The following is a 23,331-nucleotide window of genomic DNA, read 5'->3' as shown; positions in this document are numbered from 1 at the left end:
TATTCTCACAATCCAGTCACTTTACATAAACTCCAAGTATTCCTGCATTAAAACAGGAGCTTTGGGGGCACACCTCATATCCAAACCATACCAGAAACCCACACGTACAGGAATGAAACTAGACTCCTATCTCTCTCCAGTTACAGAAATCAATTCAAAATAAATTAAAGACTTAAATGTATGACTTGAAACTATGAAACTACTAGAAAAAACACAGGGAAAATGCTTCAGGACATTGGAATAGGCAAGGATTTCTTTGGACAAGACTCCAAAAATATAGAAAGGCAAAAATAAATAAATAAATAAATAAATAAATAAATAAATAAAGGGCAAAAATAAATAAATAAAAAAATAAATAGTACAGCAAAGGAAACAACCATCAGAGTGACGTGATAACCTACAGAATGGGAGATTGGTGGGAATGTAAATTAGCATAGCCATTAGTGAAAACATTTTGAAAGTTCCTAAAAATTTAAGTTAGAATACCATATATCCCAGCAATCCCACTACTGGATCTGTATCCAAAGAAAATGAAATCAGTATGTTAAATATCTGCCCTCCCATGTTCATTGCAGCATTATGCACAATAGCTAAGAAACAGAAACAAAAACAAACTAAGTTTCCATCCACTGATGAATGGATAAATTAAATACGGCACGTATACACAATGTGATACTATTCAGCCATAATAAAGATGAAATTCTTGTGACAACATGGATGAAACTGGAGATTTTCACAGTGGATATTGTTATAATTAGATAGGAGTATAAAGTTCTGGTGTACTAGTGCATAGCAGGGTGACTCCAAAAACAATTATACACTGTATATTTCAAAAGGTAAAAATCAAGGACTTTGAATGTTTTTATCATGAAGAAATGATATGCATTAGAGGAGATAGATTTATTTAACCTGGCTTAAACATTACACATTGTATACATGTATCAAAACATCACATTGTATACTCCATTAATATGTACAGTTTTATTTTATTAAAATAAAAATTTTAAAATTTTTTATGTCTTAATTAATTATACATGACAGTAGATTGCATTTATGCACTTTGATATATCAAACATCGATGGGATATAATTTCTCATTTTTCTGAGTGTACATGTTGCAGAACCATATTGGTCATGCAGTCACATATAAATAAATTTAGTTTAAAAAATTAGTAGCATTCTATTATATAGATTTTACCATCATTAATAATGCAAGTCTCAAAAATTATTTCTGCTCATTTAATTCTTTAACTTTTCAGGAGCAGTAGTACACATTTGTAATCCCAGCTACTTAGAAGACTGAGGTAGAAGAATTACAAGTTAGAGGCCAGCCTGGGCAGTTTAACAAGATTTGAAGGACCTGAAAGCTAGTTGGATGAAATCTCTATAACAGGCAAATCTATAAAGCACAAAGCAGATCAGAGTTTACCTAGGGCTAGGGGAAAGAGGGAATAAAGGGTAATTACTTAATGGGTACAGAATTTCCTTTTGGAAGTAAAGGAAATGTGCTGGAATTAGTGGTGTTAGTTGCACAATACTGTGAATGTACTAATGATAAATCTTATGTATATTTTACCACATACACAAAGATAGCCAGAGGAATTTAGTTTTGTGTTTGTTTGTTTTTTAATTGCACTACTGGGGATTTAACCCAGGAACTCACTACTACTGAGCTACATCCCCAGTCCTTTTAATTTTTTATGTTGAGACAGGATCTTGCTAAATTGCCCAGGCTGGCCTCAAAGTTATAATCCTCCTGCTTCAGTCTCCTGAGATACTGGGATTACAAGGATGTGCCACTGTACCCTGCTAGAAATTCAGTGTTAATGCAGTAAATAATCAATACTGTGAATCCTTCATCAGTGGAGTATTCAGATGAAATTGTATTTTAGGAAGATATCTGCTAGGATATTTTTAATTTATTCTAGCAGATATAGTTGACAGCTATAGTTTTCAGAATACTTCCTAATAGCAAACTAAATGATAAACTACTTTATCAAATATTTATTAAATGCCTATATATGCCAGTTATTATATTAGGTGCTGGAAATAAGTATTGTACTTTTACATATTACCCAGCATAGAGAAATAAACAAGAAAACTTGCTTAATAGACAAATTCAAAGACCTGAAAAAAGTCCAGTGACCAATGACAGGTGAAACAATAATACTTAACTGCACTTTCATTTTCAAAGGTATTCACATAATGTTTTTTTACAATATTTATTTTTTAGAAGTAGTTGGACACAATACCTTTACTTTATTTTAATGTGGTGCTGAGGATCGAACCCAGGGCCTCGAACGTGCTAGATGAGCACTCTACCGCTGAGCCACAATCTCAGCCCCAAAAGTGAGAACTTCCTATTAGTTATGGTTCCACTGGGGCTCGAACCCAGGCACATAATATTAACAATACTCAGCACTGTATAACGAGAAGCTTATGTCAATGGAACATCATCTGAATCTTTAGGAGTTTACATCATGGGAAAATAGCTCTGTTATTTAAAATTCTTTATTATGGAGTATTCTAAATATATTTTAAACCTACCATAATAATATTATTATTAATTGTTTTGGGGTTAATAGTAATTTCTTAATATAACATTGAAACTGTTCAGTTTTCTCCACTTGTCTCAAATGTCTTCCTATGTTGATTTATTTGAATCTGGATTCAAACAAAGTCTATACATTGCATTGGGTTTATATATTACCTAAGTATTTTTAAAATCTTTAACAGTTCTTTCCTTTTTATATTTTCTCATGTATTTCTTGAAGGGAGTGGAACATTTATACTAAAGACTGCTTAAAATTCTGAATCTGACTAAATGTACTTTCAGATTTTATTTAATATGTTCCTCTATTTCCTGGATTTCCCTGTCAAATAGGAGTTAGGATTAGAAGCTTGATTAAATTCAGTTTCAATTTCTTTGGAAGAATTCATCTGCAAGTGAGCTATAAGTTTTTGATGAATCATAGACATACTGGCTAAAGAGAGAGGAGAACAAAGTCTTGAGGTTCTGGTTAATTAATTATAAAATTAATTATAAAAGTTAAATAAAGCCAAAAGTCTTTCTTTTTTGTGGGGGTGGGTACAGGGAATTGAACTCAGGGGCACTGGATCACTGAGCCCATCCCCAGCCCTATTTTGTATTTTATTTAGAGACAGGGTCTCACTGAGTTGCTTAGCACTTTGCTTTTTCTGAGGCTGGCTTTGAATTTACGTTCCTCCTGCCTCAGCCTACTGAGCTGTGGGGAATACAGGCGTGTGCCACCGTGCCTGTGCCTGGCTTAGCCAAAAAGGTCTTGACATTAAGACTTTTAGCTGATAGTTTTGTTTTGTTGTATACTTTTCTCATTATAGATTTCCATCAAGATTCTTCTCCCTCACCACCTCCACTCCCAGAAAGAACCTTAGAATCCTTCTTTCTTGCTGATGAAGATTGTAAGTTGCAGTACTTTCTTTCCAAAAAAGTTATAAAATTGAGAATGTTAAAAGGTTAATAAAGACCAAATGGAAAACAACAAAGAATGATTAAATAAGATAAAGGAATAAATATTATTTTTTTTTCTGCAGTGCTGGGTATCAAACCCAGGTGCCTCATGCAGGGTAGGCAAATGCTCTTCCACTGAGCTAAAAGAACAAATTTTCTAAAGCCCACAATATATAGTAAAAATAAAGCCAAAGAAAGTCAAGAATTACTGAGTATATCTGAATATATATCTATGTATATCCTAAAAGCTTAAGAAACTATGCAATAAAACATTTTCCCCCCTTTTATCTTTGTTCAAGGTATGCAGGCCAAATCTGTAGAAACTTATGCTACTAGCTGTTCTGAAATGATGAAAAATTCAACATCTTCAAAACAAACATTGAAGACTTCAGGAAAAAGCTTCACAAGGAGTAAGGTAAAGAAGATTGGAGATTTAGGAAACATGCCAGTAGCTTTCCTTACTAAAGGTTTCTCTCTTCCCCAGCATTTAGATAGAAAATTAGATTAAACCTCTTTACTAAAACTGTTTATCTCATGATAATCAAAATTAACAGAAGCCAAAATGAAGAAAAAAAATACTTTGAGAATTTATTTCTCCCTAAGGCTGATTAATAAATTTAAGAGATGCTTAATGAAACTACCAACTTCTTTACTACTGGAACTAGACAAACTGATTTTAAAGTTCATATGTGTAGAGGAAGGAAAACCAAGAATAGCCAGAAAACTGCAAATAAGCAAGCAAGGAAATAAATAAACAAATAAATATAATGAAAAGAGAGTATCCTTACTAGATATTAAAATATTGTAAAGTCTCAGTAATTAAAATAGTCTGATATTGGTGTATGAAAAGAACCACCAAAAGAATAGAAAGAGAATAGATAAAGATATATGTAGGAATTAGTCTGTGATGAAGGCATATCCCAAATCAGAGGATAAGGATGGATGGTTTAATAATTGTGGTTGCATTAAATAAATAAACAACTACCTAGGGGAAAAAAGGCAGGATATATAACTCACATCTACACCAGAATAAATTCTAGATTGCTAAAGGATTTAAATTTTAAAAAACAAGCAAGCAAATAAACACAAAACTCTCAACTTATAGAGGTATTTAAAAAAAAATAACTTGGAAAGATTCCTTGGAAAGATTCCTGGAGTATTAATGACCTTTATAATTGGGATTAATAAACCAGAAGCTATGAAGAAAAAGACATATAAATTCAACCAAATAAAACACAAAATTCTGCATTGTCTCCCCCCCAAAAATCACCTTAAAAACAAAAGACAAAGAACAAATTGGAGAAAAATATACTTGCAATTGGCATAAAACCCATAAAGTTTTTTTTTTATAGTTTATAGTTAAAAAAAAAAGTTGGTTTATAGTTAAAAAAAAAAAAAAAAAGAGCTGCTAAAGGGCTGGGGTTGTGGCTGAGCAATAGAGTGCTTGCCTAGCATGTGTGAGGCCCTGGGTTCAACCCAGAGCACCACATAAAAATAAATAAAGGTATTGTGTCCAACTATAACTAAAAAATAAATATTAAGAGTTGTTAGAAATTAACAGAGAATAATAACCCTAAAATAAAAATGGGTAAAAAATACATGTTCAGATATTTCAAAGAAAACAAATGAAGGGCTGGGGATGTGGCTCAAGCGGTAGCGCGCTCGCCTAGCATGCGTGCGGCCCGGATTTGATCCTCAGCACCACATACAAACAAAGATGTTGTGCCCACTGAAAACTAAAAAATAAATATTAAAAAATTCTCTCTCTCTCTTAAAAAAAAAGAAAAAAGAAAACAAATGAAGTATGTTCTGTGCCGCAAACTGCCCGGCCCCGGGCCGGCTGAGTCCCGCTCCTGCTGCCGAGCACTGCCTGCGGCACCCCTGCTGAGCGATCCCCTGCTGAGCTGTCAGTGCACGCGGGCTTGCAATCTTGCAACCCGGTTGGGCACAAAAACACAAGCCAGTCAAACTGAGACAAAGTTTTATTTAGAGAGAGGCCGTGTGCGTTCCCTAACAGGTGGGTCCGCCACGTGTGTGTCTACCTGAGCGGGGGGGGGGGGGGGGGGGGGGGGGGGGGCGGTTTCCACTTCCCCCGGAACACCCTCCTACCATCCTTTTCCAACCAATGGGAACTCTCCCATTACAAGAGTGACATGAGTAACCTGAGTCCTGAAATTGGGCCCAGCTGGACAGCATGAGTCCAATTACCATATGAATGTGAATTGCTGGCTGGCAGTCAATAAAATCCAAAGGTGCCTGTATCAATATTTTTGCTGTGGCTCCTAACATCTGCCCCCTACTGTTTAAATAAACAACAGGCAAATGTGGCTAGGGACCGTGCCTGTTAGGTATGTCCAATTCACATATGGTTCTTACCCGTCATGGGAAAACTGACCTTATTGCGTCAGTCTCCTGGCTTAGGTTGATACCACTGTAACCGAATCATACCCGTCACTGACTACCGGTCCAGTATATAGCCATACCTGTGTAATAGGCCTATGCACCAGTGGGGGGGTGAGGTTCTTGCCTCACCTCTGTTGGCCCCCAAATTTAACCTTGGTGCCAGTGGGGGGGTGAGGTTCTTGCCTCACCTCTGTTGGCCCCCAAAATCAGACCATCACTAGCAGAAGGGAGAAAGACGCAGAATTGCCACGACACCAAGCCAATTGACGGCTCCTTTGGAAACACTGGTGACACATCGGCTAAGATATTTAGCACTACCAGTTCGCTGTATCAACAAATAGAACACAATGCATACAGGTGATACATAGTCCAGACAAGTTGTGTAAGCAGTTCAAAGTGGAGGAGTCTATCAATATGTCCATTTCCTCCCAAGGTAAATTAAGTCCTTGATTGAGCAGTTCAAATTGGAGGAGTCTATCAATATGTCCATTTCCTCCCAAAGTAAATTAAGTCCTTGATTGAGCAGTCTTATTGAGTTATTTTGATTGATGTATCAATTTATACAGTTTATAGTGATAGCTATCATAAAAGTTGTAGTTTGGTCTTAGTCTTCACCGGCACTGGGATGGAGATGGGAATTATGGCCATGTTGCTAAAGAGACATTATCCTGAACAGAATTATGAAATATAATGAAAAGGAAAGGTGAAAGTAAACAAACATATCTGTTAACCACCTTTAAAAACAAAATTTAATAACAGCTGTTTACCTAAAGTAAATTAAACCATATAAGTCACGTGACTAAATTTTTTTTTTTTTTTTTAATACTTGTATCTATATATACATGAGCGCTCCTTATAAATGAAATATGGACATACACACATACAGACATACAACACAAAACAGCATACATAACATAGAACATATAAGACAATAGTAAATAAAGGCCTTGTAGCTATAGCTAGGTGAAATCTCCATTGCAATGTTTAAAAACTTTACAGTTAAAAAAAATAAATAAATAAAACACAGTCAAAAAAATAAAACTGATCAGAAAAACATTAACCTAGGTTTGTATGAGCTTAAAAAATAAGGTAAAATAAAATAAAATAAAATAAAATAGAACTTTATGATGTGGGAAAAATGCAAATAATAAAATAGATATTGAAAAAGGCACCGTGGTAAATCACTGTCGCAGATGCAAGAATAGCCAGGCTGGAACTCTGGATATCAGCTGTTATGGATTTGAGTCAAATCATCTTCTTTTTCTGTAGAAATTGTTTTAGTTAATCTCTCTGGAATCCAAATTGGTTGCTGTTCCTCCTGTGGAAAAACACAGACGGAGCCCCGACTCCAGACTATTACTGGGTCCGGACCTTTCCATTGTCCTGTTAGAATATCTTTCCAAAGTACCTTAGGCTTATGTACATTTTTCGGATACATATGTCTTTCCGCAGCACTAAGTCCTGATGAATCCAAATTTAGAAAGTTTAGAGTAAAAAGGGTTATTTTAAGTTTATCTTTGGGGGATATATACCCCTTACTAATTCCCTCCCTTTGCTTTAATAAGTACATTTTTATAGTTTGATGAGCTCTTTCAACTATGCCTTGTCCCTGTGGGTTGTATGGGATTCCTGTTATATGAGTAATGCCAAATGATGAGCAAAATTGTTTAAAAGACTTGGAGATGTAACCAGGACCGTTATCGGTTTTTAACTGTTTAGGAACACCCACAGTGGCAAAATTTTGTAAGCAATGAGCTATAACATCTTTAGTTTTTTCTCCGGGATGAAAGGAGCCCATCAAAAATCCAGAAGAAGTATCAACTGTAACATGTAAATATTTTAATTTTCCAAATTCTGGCAAGTGTGTGACGTCCATCTGCCAAATATGGTTAGGTATCAGTCCTCTAGGATTGACTCCAAGATTAACTTGTGGCAAAAATGTCACACAATTTTGACATTGTTTTATTATATGTCTGGCTTGTTCTTTAGTTATTTTAAAACGTTTTTGTAAAGTATTAGCATTGACATGGAACCTTTTATGAAAATTTATAGCTTCTTCTATTGTGGAGAAAATATGTATGTCATGTGTAGATTTATCTGCTAGTTCATTACCCAAACTAAGGGCTCCAGGCAATCCTGTATGTGCTCTGATATGTCCTATAAAGAATGGATCCTTTCTATCCCAGATTAGACTTTGTATAGCAGAAAACAAAGAGAAAACAGTAGAGGAAGGAGAAATCCTACCAGCATCTTCAAGAGATACGATAGCATTAACTACATACTGACTATCAGAAAATAAATTAAATGTAGAATCTTTGAACATCATAAAAGCTTGCAATACTGCATTGAGCTCTACCTTTTGAGCTGATTGTTTGGGTACTAAAAATGTAAAAGTTTGATCAGGAGTAACTACTGCTGCTGTACCATTATTTGACCCATCAGTGAATATATTTGGAGCATTTATGATAGGGGTTTTTCTTGTCATTTTTGGAAAAACTACAGGATGCTTAGACCAAAAGGACAACAAAGGATTAGATGGCAAGTGATTATCAAATGCAACACTAGATTTACACATGATTATTGCCCAAGTATTTAACTCATTAGCTAACTCATCAATTTGATCCATAGTATATGGAGTAATAATTTTATTGGGAGAAATCCCAAACACTCCTTTTGCTGCTTTTATTCCTTTGAGTATTAATTGCCCTACAGCCTCAGGATATCTAGTAAGAATAGTATTAGGAGAATAAGATAAATGTATCCATAATAATGGACCTTCTTGCCAAAATACCCCTGTAGGAATATTTTTTGTCGGTAATACAATAAATAATAAAGGCAAACTTATATCAATTCTATCCAAATGCATATTTTCCATATATGTTTCAATGATTTTTAATGCCTTTCTAGCTTCAGGCGTTAACATGCGGGGTGAATTTGGATCTGATGGACCTTTTAAAATATCAAATAAAGGTCCTAATTCTCCTGTTGGTATGCCTAGATAAGGCCTTATCCAATTTATATCTCCCAATAACTTTTGAAAGTCATTAAGTGATTTGAGTTGATCTACTCGTATTTGAATTTTTGGTGGACGGACCATGGTTGAGGATAATAGAACTCCTAAATAATTAATTGGAAGATTTAATTGTATTTTATCTATTGCTATTTCTAGATTATAATTTTTTAATAAGTTTGTAAGCGTGGCATAACATTCTAGCAATGTGTTTTTATCTTTATGTGCCATTAACACATCATCCATATAGTGAAATATCTGTAGTTCAGGGTTTTGATTTCTAAGTGGCTGGATTGCTTTATCAACATAAATTTGGCACAAAGTTGGGCTGTTAGCCATCCCTTGAGGGAGTACTTTCCATTCATATCTCTGATCAGGACCTTCATGATTCAGTGCAGGGATAGTAAATGCAAAATGTGGACTATCCTCGGGGTGAATTGGAATTGAGAAGAAACAATCCTTAATATCTATAGCTAGAACATGCCACGTTTTTGGTAAAGCAGACAGTTGGGGAATCCCTGATTGAGCAGGTCCCATAATAACCATCTCATTATTAATGGCTCTTAAATCTTGTAATAATCTCCATTTACCAGATTTCTTTTTAATAACAAAAATGGGAGTATTATGGGGAGATACGGAAGGTTGTATATGTCCTTCCGCTAATTGCTGTTTGACCAGATCATGGGCTACTTGTATCTTTTCTTTAGTTAGGGGCCACTGAGGAACCCACACTGGTCTTTCTGATTTCCAAGTAATTTTGATTGTCTCAGTGGCCCTTTTTGAAAACCCAATCCATGTTTATCTATCTCTTGATCTACTTGAATTGGTGCTGTTATATCTTGTTCTTGATCTCTTAATCTCTTTTCTTTTTTAAAGCCTTGTTTTGCCCTAGTAGTGGGCGCGTTAGGATTGACGTTATTTGTTAATGTCAATCCTAATTGATCTAGGACGTCTCGTCCCCATAAATTTATGGGGAGATGGTCCAATACATAGGGCTGTATAGTTCCTTCACATCCTTCAGGATCCCTCCAATCTAATACCATAGCACTTCTATGGGGATTAGTTGCCACTCCTAGGCCTCTAAGCGTTTGGGTCGCTTGCTGTAATGGCCAATGCTTAGGCCATTCCTGGCGAGATATGATGCTGAGGTCAGCGCCTGTGTCCAGCAGTCCATTAAAATCATGCCCTTGAATATTTAATTTTAGCATAGGGCGAGAATCTAAATTTAAAGATAGCATAGCCCAATCTACACCTGTGGAGCCTAATCCCTTGGAACCTCTTTCTACATTACAACTGGAAAATTTATCATGTAGGCTTGGTATTATTAATAACTGTGCTATTCTATCTCCTGATGAAATTACTGATATACCTCTTGGAGAACTAGCTATGATTTTTATTTCACCCTCATAATCGGGATCAATTACCCCAGGACTTATCATAAGTCCTTTAAGTGTAGAAGAACTGCGTCCTAATAATAAGCCTACTGTTCCCTGGGGAAGAGGTCCTTTTACTCCTGTGGGAATGATTTGAACTCCCATCTCTGGAGTTAATACTGCTCTGGCAGAGGCACAGATGTCCAACCCTGCGCTCCCTCTAGTCTGTCTGATGAGGGATCTGATGGATAATGCGTCCTGGGCACCACCTTGATGGTGCTGCTGGGTTCCTCCATTGCCCCGTATATTTGTGGTTTTGGGCCCCGGGGCATTGGGCCCTCCAATTCGTTTTTTGACAACGGGGCCTGATGCCTTTCTCCACGATATCGTGGGTAGACACTTGGTCTTTGTCCATTTTTTGATAACGGAATACCCTCTATGGTAGTTTGAGAATGGCATTCATTAGCCCAATGTCTTCCTCTATGGCATCGTGGGCAAATACCCGGGATTCTACTCTTTTGATACCTAGCTTTGTTAAACCCTCCTCCTATGGGGCAATTTCTTTTAAAATGCCCTTCTTGATTGCAATTATAGCATGTTTTTGGCTTGGTACTTAAAGCCTGTTTTACTTCAGCTGCCATGACTTGTCCTTGTTCATTAATGTCTCTACATAATTTAATATATGTGTTTAAATCTTCCTGTTTCCACGGTCTAATGACCTCTTTGCAGCAACGATTTGCTTGATCGTAAGCCAGCTGTTTTATAAATGGCATTGCCTGTTCTGTATTTTCAAATGTCTCAGAGGCTGCTTCAATAAGTCTAGCCACAAAGTCAGCGTAGGGCTCATTAACTCCTTGTATTATCTTAGATAGTTGACCTTGAAAATCCCCTTGTCCCTTCAAAGTTTTCCATGCCTTAATTGCATTTATAGCGATCTGAGCGTATACGCCAGGATCATATCTGAGCTGATGCATCTGCTCTTGAAAATCCTCTTTTCCCAGTAACATCTTCAGGTCTCGTTCAGGGTAACCTGCTTCTGCATTTCGCCTAGCTGTCTCCTTGCAAAATTCCTCATTGGCAATTTTCCATAATAAATACTGTCCTCTATTTAGCACAGAATTACACACGTTAGCCCAATCTGCTGGTGTTAAATTCCAGCCGGTAATAGATTCGACCATACTGACTGTGAAGGGAGCGGCCGGGCCGTAGGCTGCTACAGCTTCCTTTAATTGCTTTATTATTTTGAAATCTAAGGCACGGTAAACTCGTTCTTTTTCTTCTCCCTGCTCAACTACAGGGCATGCTAGTTTTTGGGGTCCTGCCTCAGGATTCCGTTCATCATCTATGGAGGCAGGTAAAGCTGTTGGTTGAACTATGCCCTCTGGTGGTGGAACGGAGTTAGTAGCAGCCTCCCTATCTGATGACCGTTTTTTCCCTGAGCTTGCCTTGTTCAAATTTTCTTCTATCTGACTAGCTTGAGAGACCTTTTGTTTTGCTTGACCTAATATGTTTTCTGCCATGGCCTGGACCTCTAACAATTTACTTAACAGTTTTTCGGTTTGTTTTTTACTAGATTCTAATCTACTATAAAGGTAACGTAACCCAATAAGATAGGATAGAAGAAAGCCAAAACAGAATGAAACAGAAACGGAGAGGAGGAAAATGATTATGTCAATTTTCTCTCTCTCAGGGCCGAATAACTTCAAACCTTGAGCTAGCCATTTTTCCCAATTTGCCTGACAAAATTGTAAGGCTAGAGAGCCTGAAATAAAAGCAGAATAAATCAAAACAGAAATACCCATTCTGTCGCCTTTCCTTAGGGGCGAGCGATATTACTCACCTTTAAGTTTTGGGCGTTCCCAGTACAGGGCCACCAAAATGCCGCAAACTGCCCGGCCCCGGGCCGGCTGAGTCCCGCTCCTGCTGCCGAGCACTGCCTGCGGCACCCCTGCTGAGCGATCCCCTGCTGAGCTGTCAGTGCACGCGGGCTTGCAATCTTGCAACCCGGTTGGGCACAAAAACACAAGCCAGTCAAACTGAGACAAAGTTTTATTTAGAGAGAGGCCGTGTGCGTTCCCTAACAGGTGGGTCCGCCACGTGTGTGTCTACCTGAGCCGGGGGGGTTTCCACTTCCCCCGGAACACCCTCCTACCATCCTTTTCCAACCAATGGGAACTCTCCCATTACAAGAGTGACATGAGTAACCTGAGTCCTGAAATTGGGCCCAGCTGGACAGCATGAGTCCAATTACCATATGAATGTGAATTGCTGGCTGGCAGTCAATAAAATCCAAAGGTGCCTGTATCAATATTTTTGCTGTGGCTCCTAACAGTTCTGCCCTTTAAACATTTGATATTCTCAACCTCATACAATAAGAGAAAGAAAATCACAAATGAAAAAAATGTTGCTTTTAATCTATCAGAGTGGCAAATTCCAAAAGTTTGACTATAATCTCTGTTAGGGATGCTATGGGGAAATAAGCATACACCTATTTTGTTGGTGAGAGTATGAAATGGTACAATTTATGTAAAGGGTAATTAGTAGTATAAAAATTACAAATACATATATCCTTTGACCTAACAATTTCACTTCTAGGAATTTATTCTACACAAAAGCTTGCATGCACATGAAATTGTATGTATACCAAGTATTGATTTCAGCATTATTTATAAGCAAATGATTGGAAACAACACAAATGTTAATCATTAGGGGAACTGATAAAGAAACCAATTATAGTGTGTGTGTGTATATATATATATATATAAAACAGAATACTATGTAGCTAAAAAAAGAATGAAGACTCTCAATATTCTTAAAAATACTTACTTTTGCTTAAAAGGGGGAAATGTGATTTATCTATAAGTTTACTTGTATATCCATTAAGTAACTCTGGAAGGACATATAACAAACTAACTACTACTATGGGGCAGGGGGAGCATTAGAAACTAGGTAGACAGAGGACAATGATGGGAGTTTATTTATTTATTTAGTGGAACTTGTGATTAAACCCATGGCCTCTCAGATACCAGGCAAGTACTCTACCATTGAGCTACCTCCCCAGCCTCTATTTTTGTTGTTGTTAAATTGCCCAGGCTAGACTCAAACTTGTGATCCCCCTGCCTTGGCCTCCTGAGTAGATGTTATTATGGGTATGTGCCACCATGCCCAGTTTGAATGGGAACATTTTCACTAAAATTTTTGAATCATAAGTAAATTACTTTTTCCCCCCCAAGTACTGGGGATTGAACTTAGGGGCACTCAACCACTGGGCTACATCCCCAGCTCTATTTTGTATTTATTTAGAGACAGGGTCTCACTGAGTTGCTTAGTGTCTCTCCATTGCTAAGGCTAGCTTTGAACTCTGAGATCCTCCTGCTTCAGCCTCCCAAGCTGGTGGGATTACAGGTGTGTACCATTGTGCCTGGTAAATCAGTTATTAAAAATCTAAAAATTTCCAAAAAAATAATTTCTTAATTATCTATTATATGGAAGATTGTGGTTCTGTTAGGTATTGGAGAAATAATAACACTTGCCTGTATGGTTATTAGACAGAATAACTATGTGATACCTATATGAAAATTATTAAAAACAATAAAGTAAGAATGGAGCAGATTAAAAACATACATGCAGAGGAAATGTGGAATAAAAAAGAAATTTGGGTGGGTTCCTGAAGAAGATGCCTCTATAAAGGAGGCTGACCAAGGACAAGGGCTGGCTGAATGGTGAGAAGGAAGTATCATAGTTATAGTAAGGGAGTGGGCCTAAGTAAACTGAATATAATAAAACATGATTGGCTGGAAAAATTCTTGGCTGGAATGGGAAAGGTTATCTATCAGTGCTATATGCAGAAGTCATTGTGGGTTCTGGAATGCTCCTAATAAATGAGAAAAGTGGAAACTTAATTTTTACTCCTGACATTCTAATAGCATTATTTCTAAATTTGTGGTATGGATAGTTTTATGGTAAAAATAGCAAGATATAATCAAGTGGAAATTGTACACTGAATTAAAAATGGAAAGATAAAAAATTATGCAGTTTTCATGGTTGTTTTTAAGGAAATTAATCCTTTTTACTTAAATTTATATTTCTATTTGTTAAAATATTTTGAATTTTTATAGGGAAACAAACTAACCTTTTTCCTTTCTTCACTTTTGTAGAGTTTGAAAATTTTGAGAAACATGAAAAAGAGTAAGTTTCTGTGTATTATTTTTTACAATATCTATCATTTATTTTCTTTTTATAGCCTCCTTGTGGAAAAAATGAATATTATCATTCCTAAAACAGGGCCTTATGAATCAGAGCAGTCACCTCTGCACCTTGTACTGTGCTGGGTTCCACAATGTTCACATTGGACAGGGAGTAAGGGGACCAAATGTTTTTTGTTAATAGGATAATAATTAGTACAATGTTTGTTTGTTTTTGGTCCCAGGAATTGAACCCAGAGGCGCTTTACCACTGAGTAACATCTCTAGCACTTTTTATTTTAAGAGAGGGTCTCTCTAAGTTGTTTAGGGCCTTACTAAGTTGCTGAGGCTAGCTTTGAACTTGGGATCCTCTGGCCTCAGCCTCACAGGCTGGCAGGATTATAGGTGAGCACCATAGTACTCAGCAGTACAATGTTTTACCCATCTTGAGATGCTGTCATACAAATGTGTTATTTAAAACTTCCAGAAGTCTAACTTTTTTGAAAATAGTCACAGCAAAGCATATTGTGAAACAAATGTGTTGATTTAATGAAATAAGCAAAGCATTGACACATTTCCATTTTTATCAAGTATTATTAGCAGGAAAAGTCTGTTGCTTACTATTTTCATTATGTTGTAATGAAAATAAAACTCAGACTCTTGAAACTTTGGGATATTATCTTAAAAATCCTTATTTACAAACAAAGTATATAAAACATGATGATATACCTCCTACAAATTCAATTAGTCATGAAGGAATAAATAGTTGATAGTGCTATAGGGAGGGACAAAGAGCACTGAGAAAACTTGATTTAAAGTATAGACTAAGTAAGAAAGTTATAGTGGAATATTACTTTATTCTTCTGAGTTTGTACTAGCTATAGACTACAGATTGTTGATAGTTTGTTATCATTTGCCATCATAGTGGACGTCTAAAGTGCACTGATTTCTTACAAACCATGATGGCTAGAGAGGTTATAAAATATATCATCATTCTCCTCATCATTCAAGAGAGAATTTAAACATTTCAATTAGCATAAAACCTGTAGGGGTACTTTTGAATATAAAAGAGGAAATTCTGGTAGAAAACAGGAGAAATTAAAGAGCCAAGAAATTAATGAATTGAGCAGTCAACCAAAGATGGATTTGATCTGCTTAGCTTATGAAACACCCAATTTTCTTTTTTCAAGATCTAACACTGTATAGGGATATCAATAAAGAAAGCACAGACTCTAGGTAGATTTATGTTGGCACAGCTTCAGGATATGGTGGGACTCTTTAGAGACTGAGTCTTATTTCTAAGTAAGAGCTCCTAGGTCATTCTCTGGATGTAGGCTGGGCTGTATTTCCATTTTTTAACTACCTTGATCCTGTAATCTTTTGCCCTTAAGTGAAGAACAATATCTAGCCCCCAAATTGATTCTGAAAATTTTAGATTTACCAATCTATACTCATGTATGTGTCTTCCACACCTCTAGATGGTTGGTGACTCCAGAATTCCGTTTCTCTCTAGACTTGCTATCTCTTACCGATCTGTAAAGCTTTTAATGAAATAAGCACTTCTCATCTGTTATGCTGTTATCTAAGTTGTCATTCATTCATTCAACAAGTATTTTTTTGAGCACCTACTGTGAGCCAGGCATTGTGCAGGGCACTTGTTATATGATGGTGAATAGACCAGATATCAGCTGTTGGACTTTATTTATTTATTTATTTATTTATTTATTTATTTATTTAGAGAGAGAGAGAATTTTTTTTTTTGAGAGAGAGAGACAGAGAGAGAGAGAAAATTTTTTTTTTAATATTTATTTTTTAGTTTTCGGCGGACACAACATCGTTGTTTGTATGTGGTACTGAGGATCGAACCCAGGCAGCATGCATGCCAAGCGAGCATGCTACCGCTTTGAGCCACATCCCCAGCCCTGGACTTTTTTTAGAATTTAAGTTTATTGAGGGATTCAGATATCAAACAAGTGAATTCACAAATGTGTACATAACATATTGTGGTAAATGCTATGAAGGAAAACAAAAGAATTATAGAGAGAAAAACACAGGGGATCCACTTTAGAAGAGGTGGCCCAGGACTTAGTACTTTCTAAGGAAATGACAGTTGAATCTGAGACATGAAGGAACAGCTAGCCAGGCAAAGAATGGGGAGATGACTCTAGATACAGAGAACATTATGTACAAACTGAGGTGTGAGAGTTTTGTACGCTATAGGAACTCAAATGAAGCCATCAGAGCAGCAGAGCAGTAAGGAAAGAAGAGAGAAAACTAAGGTTAAGTCAGGAAAGATGGAAAGACAGGGGAGAAGTAGTGAGATTCTTATGGGTTATATTAGAGTGTCCTGGGTTCAATACCCAGTACAAAAGAAGAAAAGAAATATAGTTGCAAGTGACAGAAAACCCAATTTGAGCTGATTTAAGCAGAAAAGAATTGGCTTTTAACCACAGGTTTGAATGATATAATCAGAACATAATTTCTCATTCCATAACTCTCAGATTTGTTTCATTCTGTGATAGCATACTCATAGGCAGGATTTTACCATGTGGCTTGTGTCAAGAAAAAAAAATAAGAAAAAGAAAAAGATTAGCCCTTTCTGGGTTGCTGAAGCAACAGTCTGATGACCAGTGCTAATTGGGTCTGATTCTTGGCTTGGTCCATTTGTCCATTCCTGAATCAATTCTTACCAATATACTCAATATTAGGCAGAACAACATCCTATCTGATATTTAACAGTTGTTACACGTGGACACTGATTAATTAGGAGAGAGATCAGACCTACAAATCTGGTATGACCATGCTAATGTACCAAGTACAAAACAATGAAAATAGGGGCTGGAGATGTGGCTCAGCGGTAGTGCGCTTGCCTGGCATGCGTGCGGCCCGGGTTCGATCCTCAGCACCACATACCAACAAAGATGTTGTGTCTGCCGAGAACTAAAAAATAAATATTAAAAATTCTCTCTCTCTATCTCTCTCTCTCTCCTCTCTCACTCTCTCTTAAAAAAAAAAAACAATGAAAATGGACCCTAGTTATTAGTCATTTCATTGATCTAAAAGTAGAATCAGTTCACCAGAAATGTAGAAAACTGAAAATTAGGGAAGGATGAAAAGGAAAATTCAAGTTCTATTTTCAGAAGAGGGAATGCATGTAGGGCAGATACCATAAAAATACCTTAGATAAGCTAGTTCACTCTAATAGACACATGCAGAATCTTTGCCTCTTTTGTAATAAATCAATATTTCCCTTTGGGATAGTTTCTTTTCTTTCTGAGGGATGTTTACATCTCTGAGTTTACATGCAAATCTACAGATTACTAATATCTCCTGAACTTCCTCACCTCATGTCTATTCTTAGTGCCAATGCTTGAGACAGTTAAGTATTAGTTAACTGAATATGATTGAAATCTATTATATATTCCAGTAATTTGTATTCCAGTATGTCTCAAAAGGGGAAGGTGTTTCTAGAATCCTAGTATTATTTATGTATGTGCAAACACTTTTTGCATTGCATTTTGAAGTGTTGAAAACAAAAAACCAAAAAAATTAATAATTTCTTTCCATTTATATACTCTTTGTCAGAAAGTATACACAAACCTTAAATTACCATTTTTCATTGTAAGACAGTGCATATGCAAAATGTGGAGCAAAATTTTCACTGGATTGTTTTCAAAACTGGGTAGAAACTGATACATGTACATATTGAAGTTCTGGGAAGACAATTATATTTTTAAGCCTACATATAAGTAACTAAAATAGCAAAACAAAGCTGCACAACAGTGCTTGTGGGAGACTATGAACCTAAATTAGAATTATCTATGGTGGGAAAAAAGTAGGCTGGAAAGTGGAGTGAACAGTGAAAGAGATTCCAGGAATAGAGGATAATGTTAAGAAAAATCAGACTTGCCATAAATTAATGTGGATATCTAGGAGTGTACTAAGAGTACATAAAATAAGATGGAAGTTCAAAGACAAAAATCTGAATCTCCCAAGAAATTGATTAATTATATATGATGGTTCTTATTCCTTTGGTAATTTCCCTTAGTATTGGGCTTTACTAAATAGTCTTATGCAAAACAAAACAAAAAAACCCTTTTTTAAAAAAGAAACATCACATAAACGAGATTATAATGTCAACCTATCTATAAGCACCTATATTTTAACATTTGATGCCGATGTATTTATTTGGAAGTGCTGGTTACTCTGGAAGAAATGTTTAATCTCAACAATATGCACTTTGATAAATAGTAATCTATCTTCATTCTTTCCCTTGTGTTTTTTCTTTTCATTACAGATATCTGTAGTTCTTCCCCACCAAGCAAGCCTGCAGAATCTATTCAGCCAAATAACTCAAGCTCCTTTCCGAATTTTGGTATGTGCTATTTTACGGCAGTTTTAAAAAATCATGTAAATTATTCCTTTATAGTATGAAACAACTTCAAATACCAAGAGATGTGGTTTCTTCTTCCTCTTCTGGTCTTAAGACACTGGCTTTATGTAGCAATATCATGTCAGCTCATATTCCTTTGAAGAGAACTTAGATGTGATATAACTAAATTATAAGAGACTGGCAAGTGTTAATATTGCTGAGCAGATATATACAGTGTAACTTTTTAAGAAATTATTTTTAGTTGTAGATGGACATAACATTTTTTTTTTTATGTGGTGCTAAGGATTGAACCCAGTGCCCCACACTGCAAGGCAAGTGCTCTGCTACTGAGCCACAGCCATAGCCCTACACAATGTAATTTTATTTCTGAGGAAGAAGCAGAGAAAGATTTTGGTGCAGAAGCAGCACCTGGGTTATGGCCCCTATCTCACTTAGAGAAAATATTTTAATTAGAATCTCTGGAGCTGCTTTTTGGCTATTAAGTTTTGTCCAGTTTAAAATATTATACTTTTAACAAGTTATGGTTGTACAAAATAATTTAGTTGAAAACATTCATTTAGAATATTGAATAAACTATGGAAGAGGCACCCAACTTTGCCTGGGACATAAATGTTTTCTATTTCTTTTCTTTAAATTAGTGATCCCACTTGAGTAACTTAAGGTCCACCTAACTTTACAACACAGTCTGTGCTTCTTTTCAAATATGCCTAGATTTGAATAATTTATCTATTTGAAAAGCAGCATGTATTTTTCTTTGCTACCTTTCATAAGAGGCAATAAAAATTATAAGGATATGCTACTCAAAATTGTGGTTTATTTTTCCTGAATTGACTCACATGCAGGGAAAAAAAAAAGAGAAAAAGGCTTCTCAACACTATTGAGAACTGACCAGTGAAAGAGACTGAATTACATATATATATATATAAAATCACTGAAATTTAAGATACTTGAAGTGGTCAGGAAACACATCCTTTTATTCCCAACCCACTTGGGTTACAGTCAAGATTTATTGATGAGATGATTTTGACTATTATGTGCAGCTACTTAACCTGAATCATTTTTCTTGTTATCAGAGTAAAATGTACATCAAGTAGGCTGTGCATTCCTCTCCAATATTTTAAATCACTGCATAATTTTTAGTGGTTTCCTTCCTTTTTTTTTTTAATCTTCTTTTCTCCATCTCTACTCTTCTAGTTCTGATATAGTTTTTGTTTTAGGTAACTTATGAGTAGTTATTAAGTAAGATGATGAAATTAAAAGTTCAGGAATATCTGAATTTTCTATTATTTGTTCTCTCTCTGTATTCCAAACTTTTCATTTTCAATTTAAGCACTTAAAGTTGCTAAGTGCTAAGATACCTTGAAAATATACCACCATCAAAGAAAAGACATAATATTGCAAGGGATAAAGAACGTCATCAACCTAAAAATCTTTTGAAAGCATCAAGAAGTAGCCTTCATTCTTTTTTTCAACTTTTTTATTGATGCATTATAATACTGGAATTTGTTGCTACATATTTGTAACGCACACTGAATAACAATATAGTTTGGTTAGTTCCCTTCCCCACTAATTTCTCTTTCCCTTCCCTCCTTCCTCAATAGCTTTGATTCTTTGAAAGATTTCCTCATCCTTCTTCTTTGTGGTAGTAGGGGGAGTGAATTTGAGAAAGAAAGATAAATAAAAATGATTATTTAATTACTAATACTGTGTTTAGTTTTGTGATGATTGGTTAGATAAATGCTATTATGCACTAAATTATCAAAGGCTATTTTAACCAGGGTTCTTCATTCAATTATTACCATTATTAAATTTACATACTAAATGTTCTCTACACATTTAAAATATTAATATTTGGGTTGGGTGTGTATATCAGTGGGTACAGCACTTGTCTAACATATAATAAGACCCTGGGTTCAAACCCCAGCACCACAAAAATAAAATAAAAAATTTTAAAAAGTATTCTATTGTTATCACTTAAGCTTTAGTTACTATAATGCTCTTATAATCTATCATTTAATTGCTCAGAGCTGTTTCACCCTTTGAAAATAATCCATGAATCTGCCTATAATACAGTCTAAAATTTATCTTTCTATTGAAAAAAATCCATTTCATTCCATTTTATTTTTGTTTCCAGGTTTTGCAAATCGTTTTTTAAAACCCAAAGGACCAAGGAACCCACCATCAACTTGGAACATTTGATAAACTCTGAATTTATAATATAGACTGAATCTGCAATAAAACTACTGGAATACACTAGCTAAAATAAATGCTAAATATTCATAATATTAAAAAAATGAAGATATGCTAATATGTTAGTGGTTTTCAACAGAAAAGCAATATGAAAAAAAATGCCAGCAATTTTGTATTTTCATATCTTACATTGGATGGGAAACTGCAAATAAAAGGTTGTGATTTAAGCTTATGTTGTAGAGAATGGTATATGAAAAAATTTAAAATGGATTTCTTTTTCATTTTGGAAGTTATCCTATTTAAATGCACATTTTTTGTTTGGGGGTTTCTTTTGTTGGGGATTGAACTCAGGGGTGCTTAAACACTGAGCCACATCCCAAACCCTTTTTATATTTTATTTAGAGACAGAGACTTGCTGAGTTGCTCAGGGCCTTGATAGGTTGCTGAGTCTGGCTTTGAACTCTGGATCCTCTTGCCTCAGCCTCCAGAGACACTGGGATTACAGACCTGCACTACCAAGGCTGTCTGTTTTGGGTATTCTTGAGTCTGGGTTTTGCTATGCTGCTCTGCCTGGTCTCAAGTGATCTTACCCCCAGCTCTCCAGTGATGGCACTATAGGTACACACCACCTCACCTAGCATAAATATAAATTTAAGAGGTTTGTAAGAACCAGACCTCAATTGAGGTTTTACACTGTCAGAGTTTAGTATAAAAGAAAAAAAAAAGAAGTTAAAAAAAAAATCTGACCTTGCAGTTGTATAAAACTACTGCTTCTGACAATAACTATTTTGGGGGAGTTATTTTTACCTAAATGGATTATACTTCACATATCTTCCCAAATATTGTGGGAAAGCAGAGTAGTAAGAAGTTAGAGAATAAAATGTGCAAATAATAATACTCATTTTTTAAAAATTGGCTTTACCAACTAACAAGACGTTATATAACGTACATTGGGGTACATTTTAACCAAAGTTACTCAATTCCCAGTCCTAGATAAGTAATCAATGAAATAGCTATCTTTTGTTAACATCTTCATATAAAATATTCTATATAAATATTTACAATTTATATCCAACCAAAGGTACTGATAGTTTAAATTTCTGTATAAACATGGAGTTGTCTTAACAAAATGTGGTATTTCAAACCTAATTTTATGTAGCCAATAAGTTAGAAGGTCATTATTATTACAAAGGAGTCCTCGTACTTTCCCTAATGACGTAACCTCGTTTTAAAAGTTTGTTTATAACTTTTAGAAACAGTATTACATATCATTTGCTCTTAATATTTTTCATTAACAAGGCTAGTTATAGGGCAAACTGAAGGATACATTGTTACCTGTGTATTGTAGTACAATGTACCCAATAGGTAGAAAATAAACTTTTTGTTTTTAAACTAACTTAATGCATTAGTGTTCTTTTAGCCGAAGTAAATATTTTCCAGGAACTAGTGGTATCAAACCACAGTAATTTTATCTACCGAGTACATCATTGTAACCAATAATATCGTTGTCAAGGACCACATACGTTCAAAGAATCTTAGGCAAATGCCCAAGTGATGAGTTTCTTAATGAATTTCTGAGCAACAACCGCCCCTTGGTGAACAGCGACGATTTTTGGAGGGTTCTCTGGTAGACACTTTTCAAATTTGTGCAACTTAATACCTAGGACTTCAAAAGAAAATCTTGTTACAATTTTCTAATTTTCACCCCCCCCCCCCAGCTGTAGGGGTATATTCAAAATAAATGCTGGACTCTAGCTTTTCTGCATTCGCGGGGCTGCGGCTGGTGGCGAGGGGGGACCGCACTCACCCGGCTCCCAAGCGGTTCGTGCACCTGCCTTCGTAGTAACCAAAGCAAATACACTTCCGACTCGCAGCCCTTTTACATTTGGGAACAAAACTGCCGTCATTTTTACACAAGTGCTAACTCCTCTTTCCCCCTTCGTTTTGTCAAGGGTAAAAGGCCGGAGATTCTTTTACCTCACAAAGGTTATCAAAGAAATGTGAAATTTAAAAGTCACTATGGAGACCACCTACTCCGTATCAAATGACGAAAGGGACTGGAAGACGATAACGTGAACGCGCCGCCACACTGAAAGCCACTAACATTGTTTGGGCCGTTAAGGCGGTTGGCGGCAACTCGCCGGCCGGCGGCGGTTGCGTCGCAGCCCGAAGCGTGACTCGGCGCACGCTCCCTCTCGGCTCACGCTCCCTCTCGGCTCCTCCACTCACAGAGCCGGGGACGCGGCGCGGGGCGCGGGGCGCGGCGGAACTACCGCTCCCGCGAGGCTT

General features: G+C 36.1%; 1 protein-coding gene and 1 long non-coding RNA gene across 7 annotated transcripts in view; one reads left to right on the top strand and one right to left on the bottom strand.

Annotated features, from left to right (window-relative positions):
- Positions 1-21,080, top strand: part of Ptpn22 (protein tyrosine phosphatase non-receptor type 22) — a 58,918-nt gene extending 37,838 nt beyond the window's left edge. For all 5 annotated transcript variants that reach the window (XM_077790982.1, XM_077790984.1, XM_077790983.1 and 2 more), the window contains 5 exons: positions 3,360-3,440; positions 3,789-3,904; positions 14,433-14,463; positions 18,757-18,834; positions 20,987-21,080. In XM_077790982.1, coding sequence (XP_077647108.1) covers positions 3,360-3,440; positions 3,789-3,904; positions 14,433-14,463; positions 18,757-18,834; positions 20,987-21,051 — 371 coding nt within the window. In that variant the 3' untranslated portion in view covers positions 21,052-21,080. The remainder of the gene's footprint in view (positions 1-3,359; positions 3,441-3,788; positions 3,905-14,432; positions 14,464-18,756; positions 18,835-20,986) is intronic.
- Positions 20,342-23,330, bottom strand: LOC113186672 (uncharacterized). Of its 2 annotated transcripts, none has more exons than XR_003301319.2 (3): positions 22,850-23,330; positions 22,566-22,708; positions 20,342-20,487 (listed from the first exon to the last, which is right to left on the bottom strand). It is a non-coding gene; the product is annotated as an uncharacterized LOC113186672 (long non-coding RNA). The 2 variants fall into 2 exon arrangements; XR_003301320.2 differs by having other exon boundaries at positions 20,342-20,484.
- Position 23,331: the final 1 nt, after the last annotated feature.

This window comes from Urocitellus parryii, chromosome 11 (assembly GCF_045843805.1).
Source record: "Urocitellus parryii isolate mUroPar1 chromosome 11, mUroPar1.hap1, whole genome shotgun sequence".
Lineage (NCBI taxonomy): Eukaryota > Metazoa > Chordata > Mammalia > Rodentia > Sciuridae > Urocitellus > Urocitellus parryii.
This window is presented reverse-complemented; position numbering and strand designations above follow the sequence as displayed.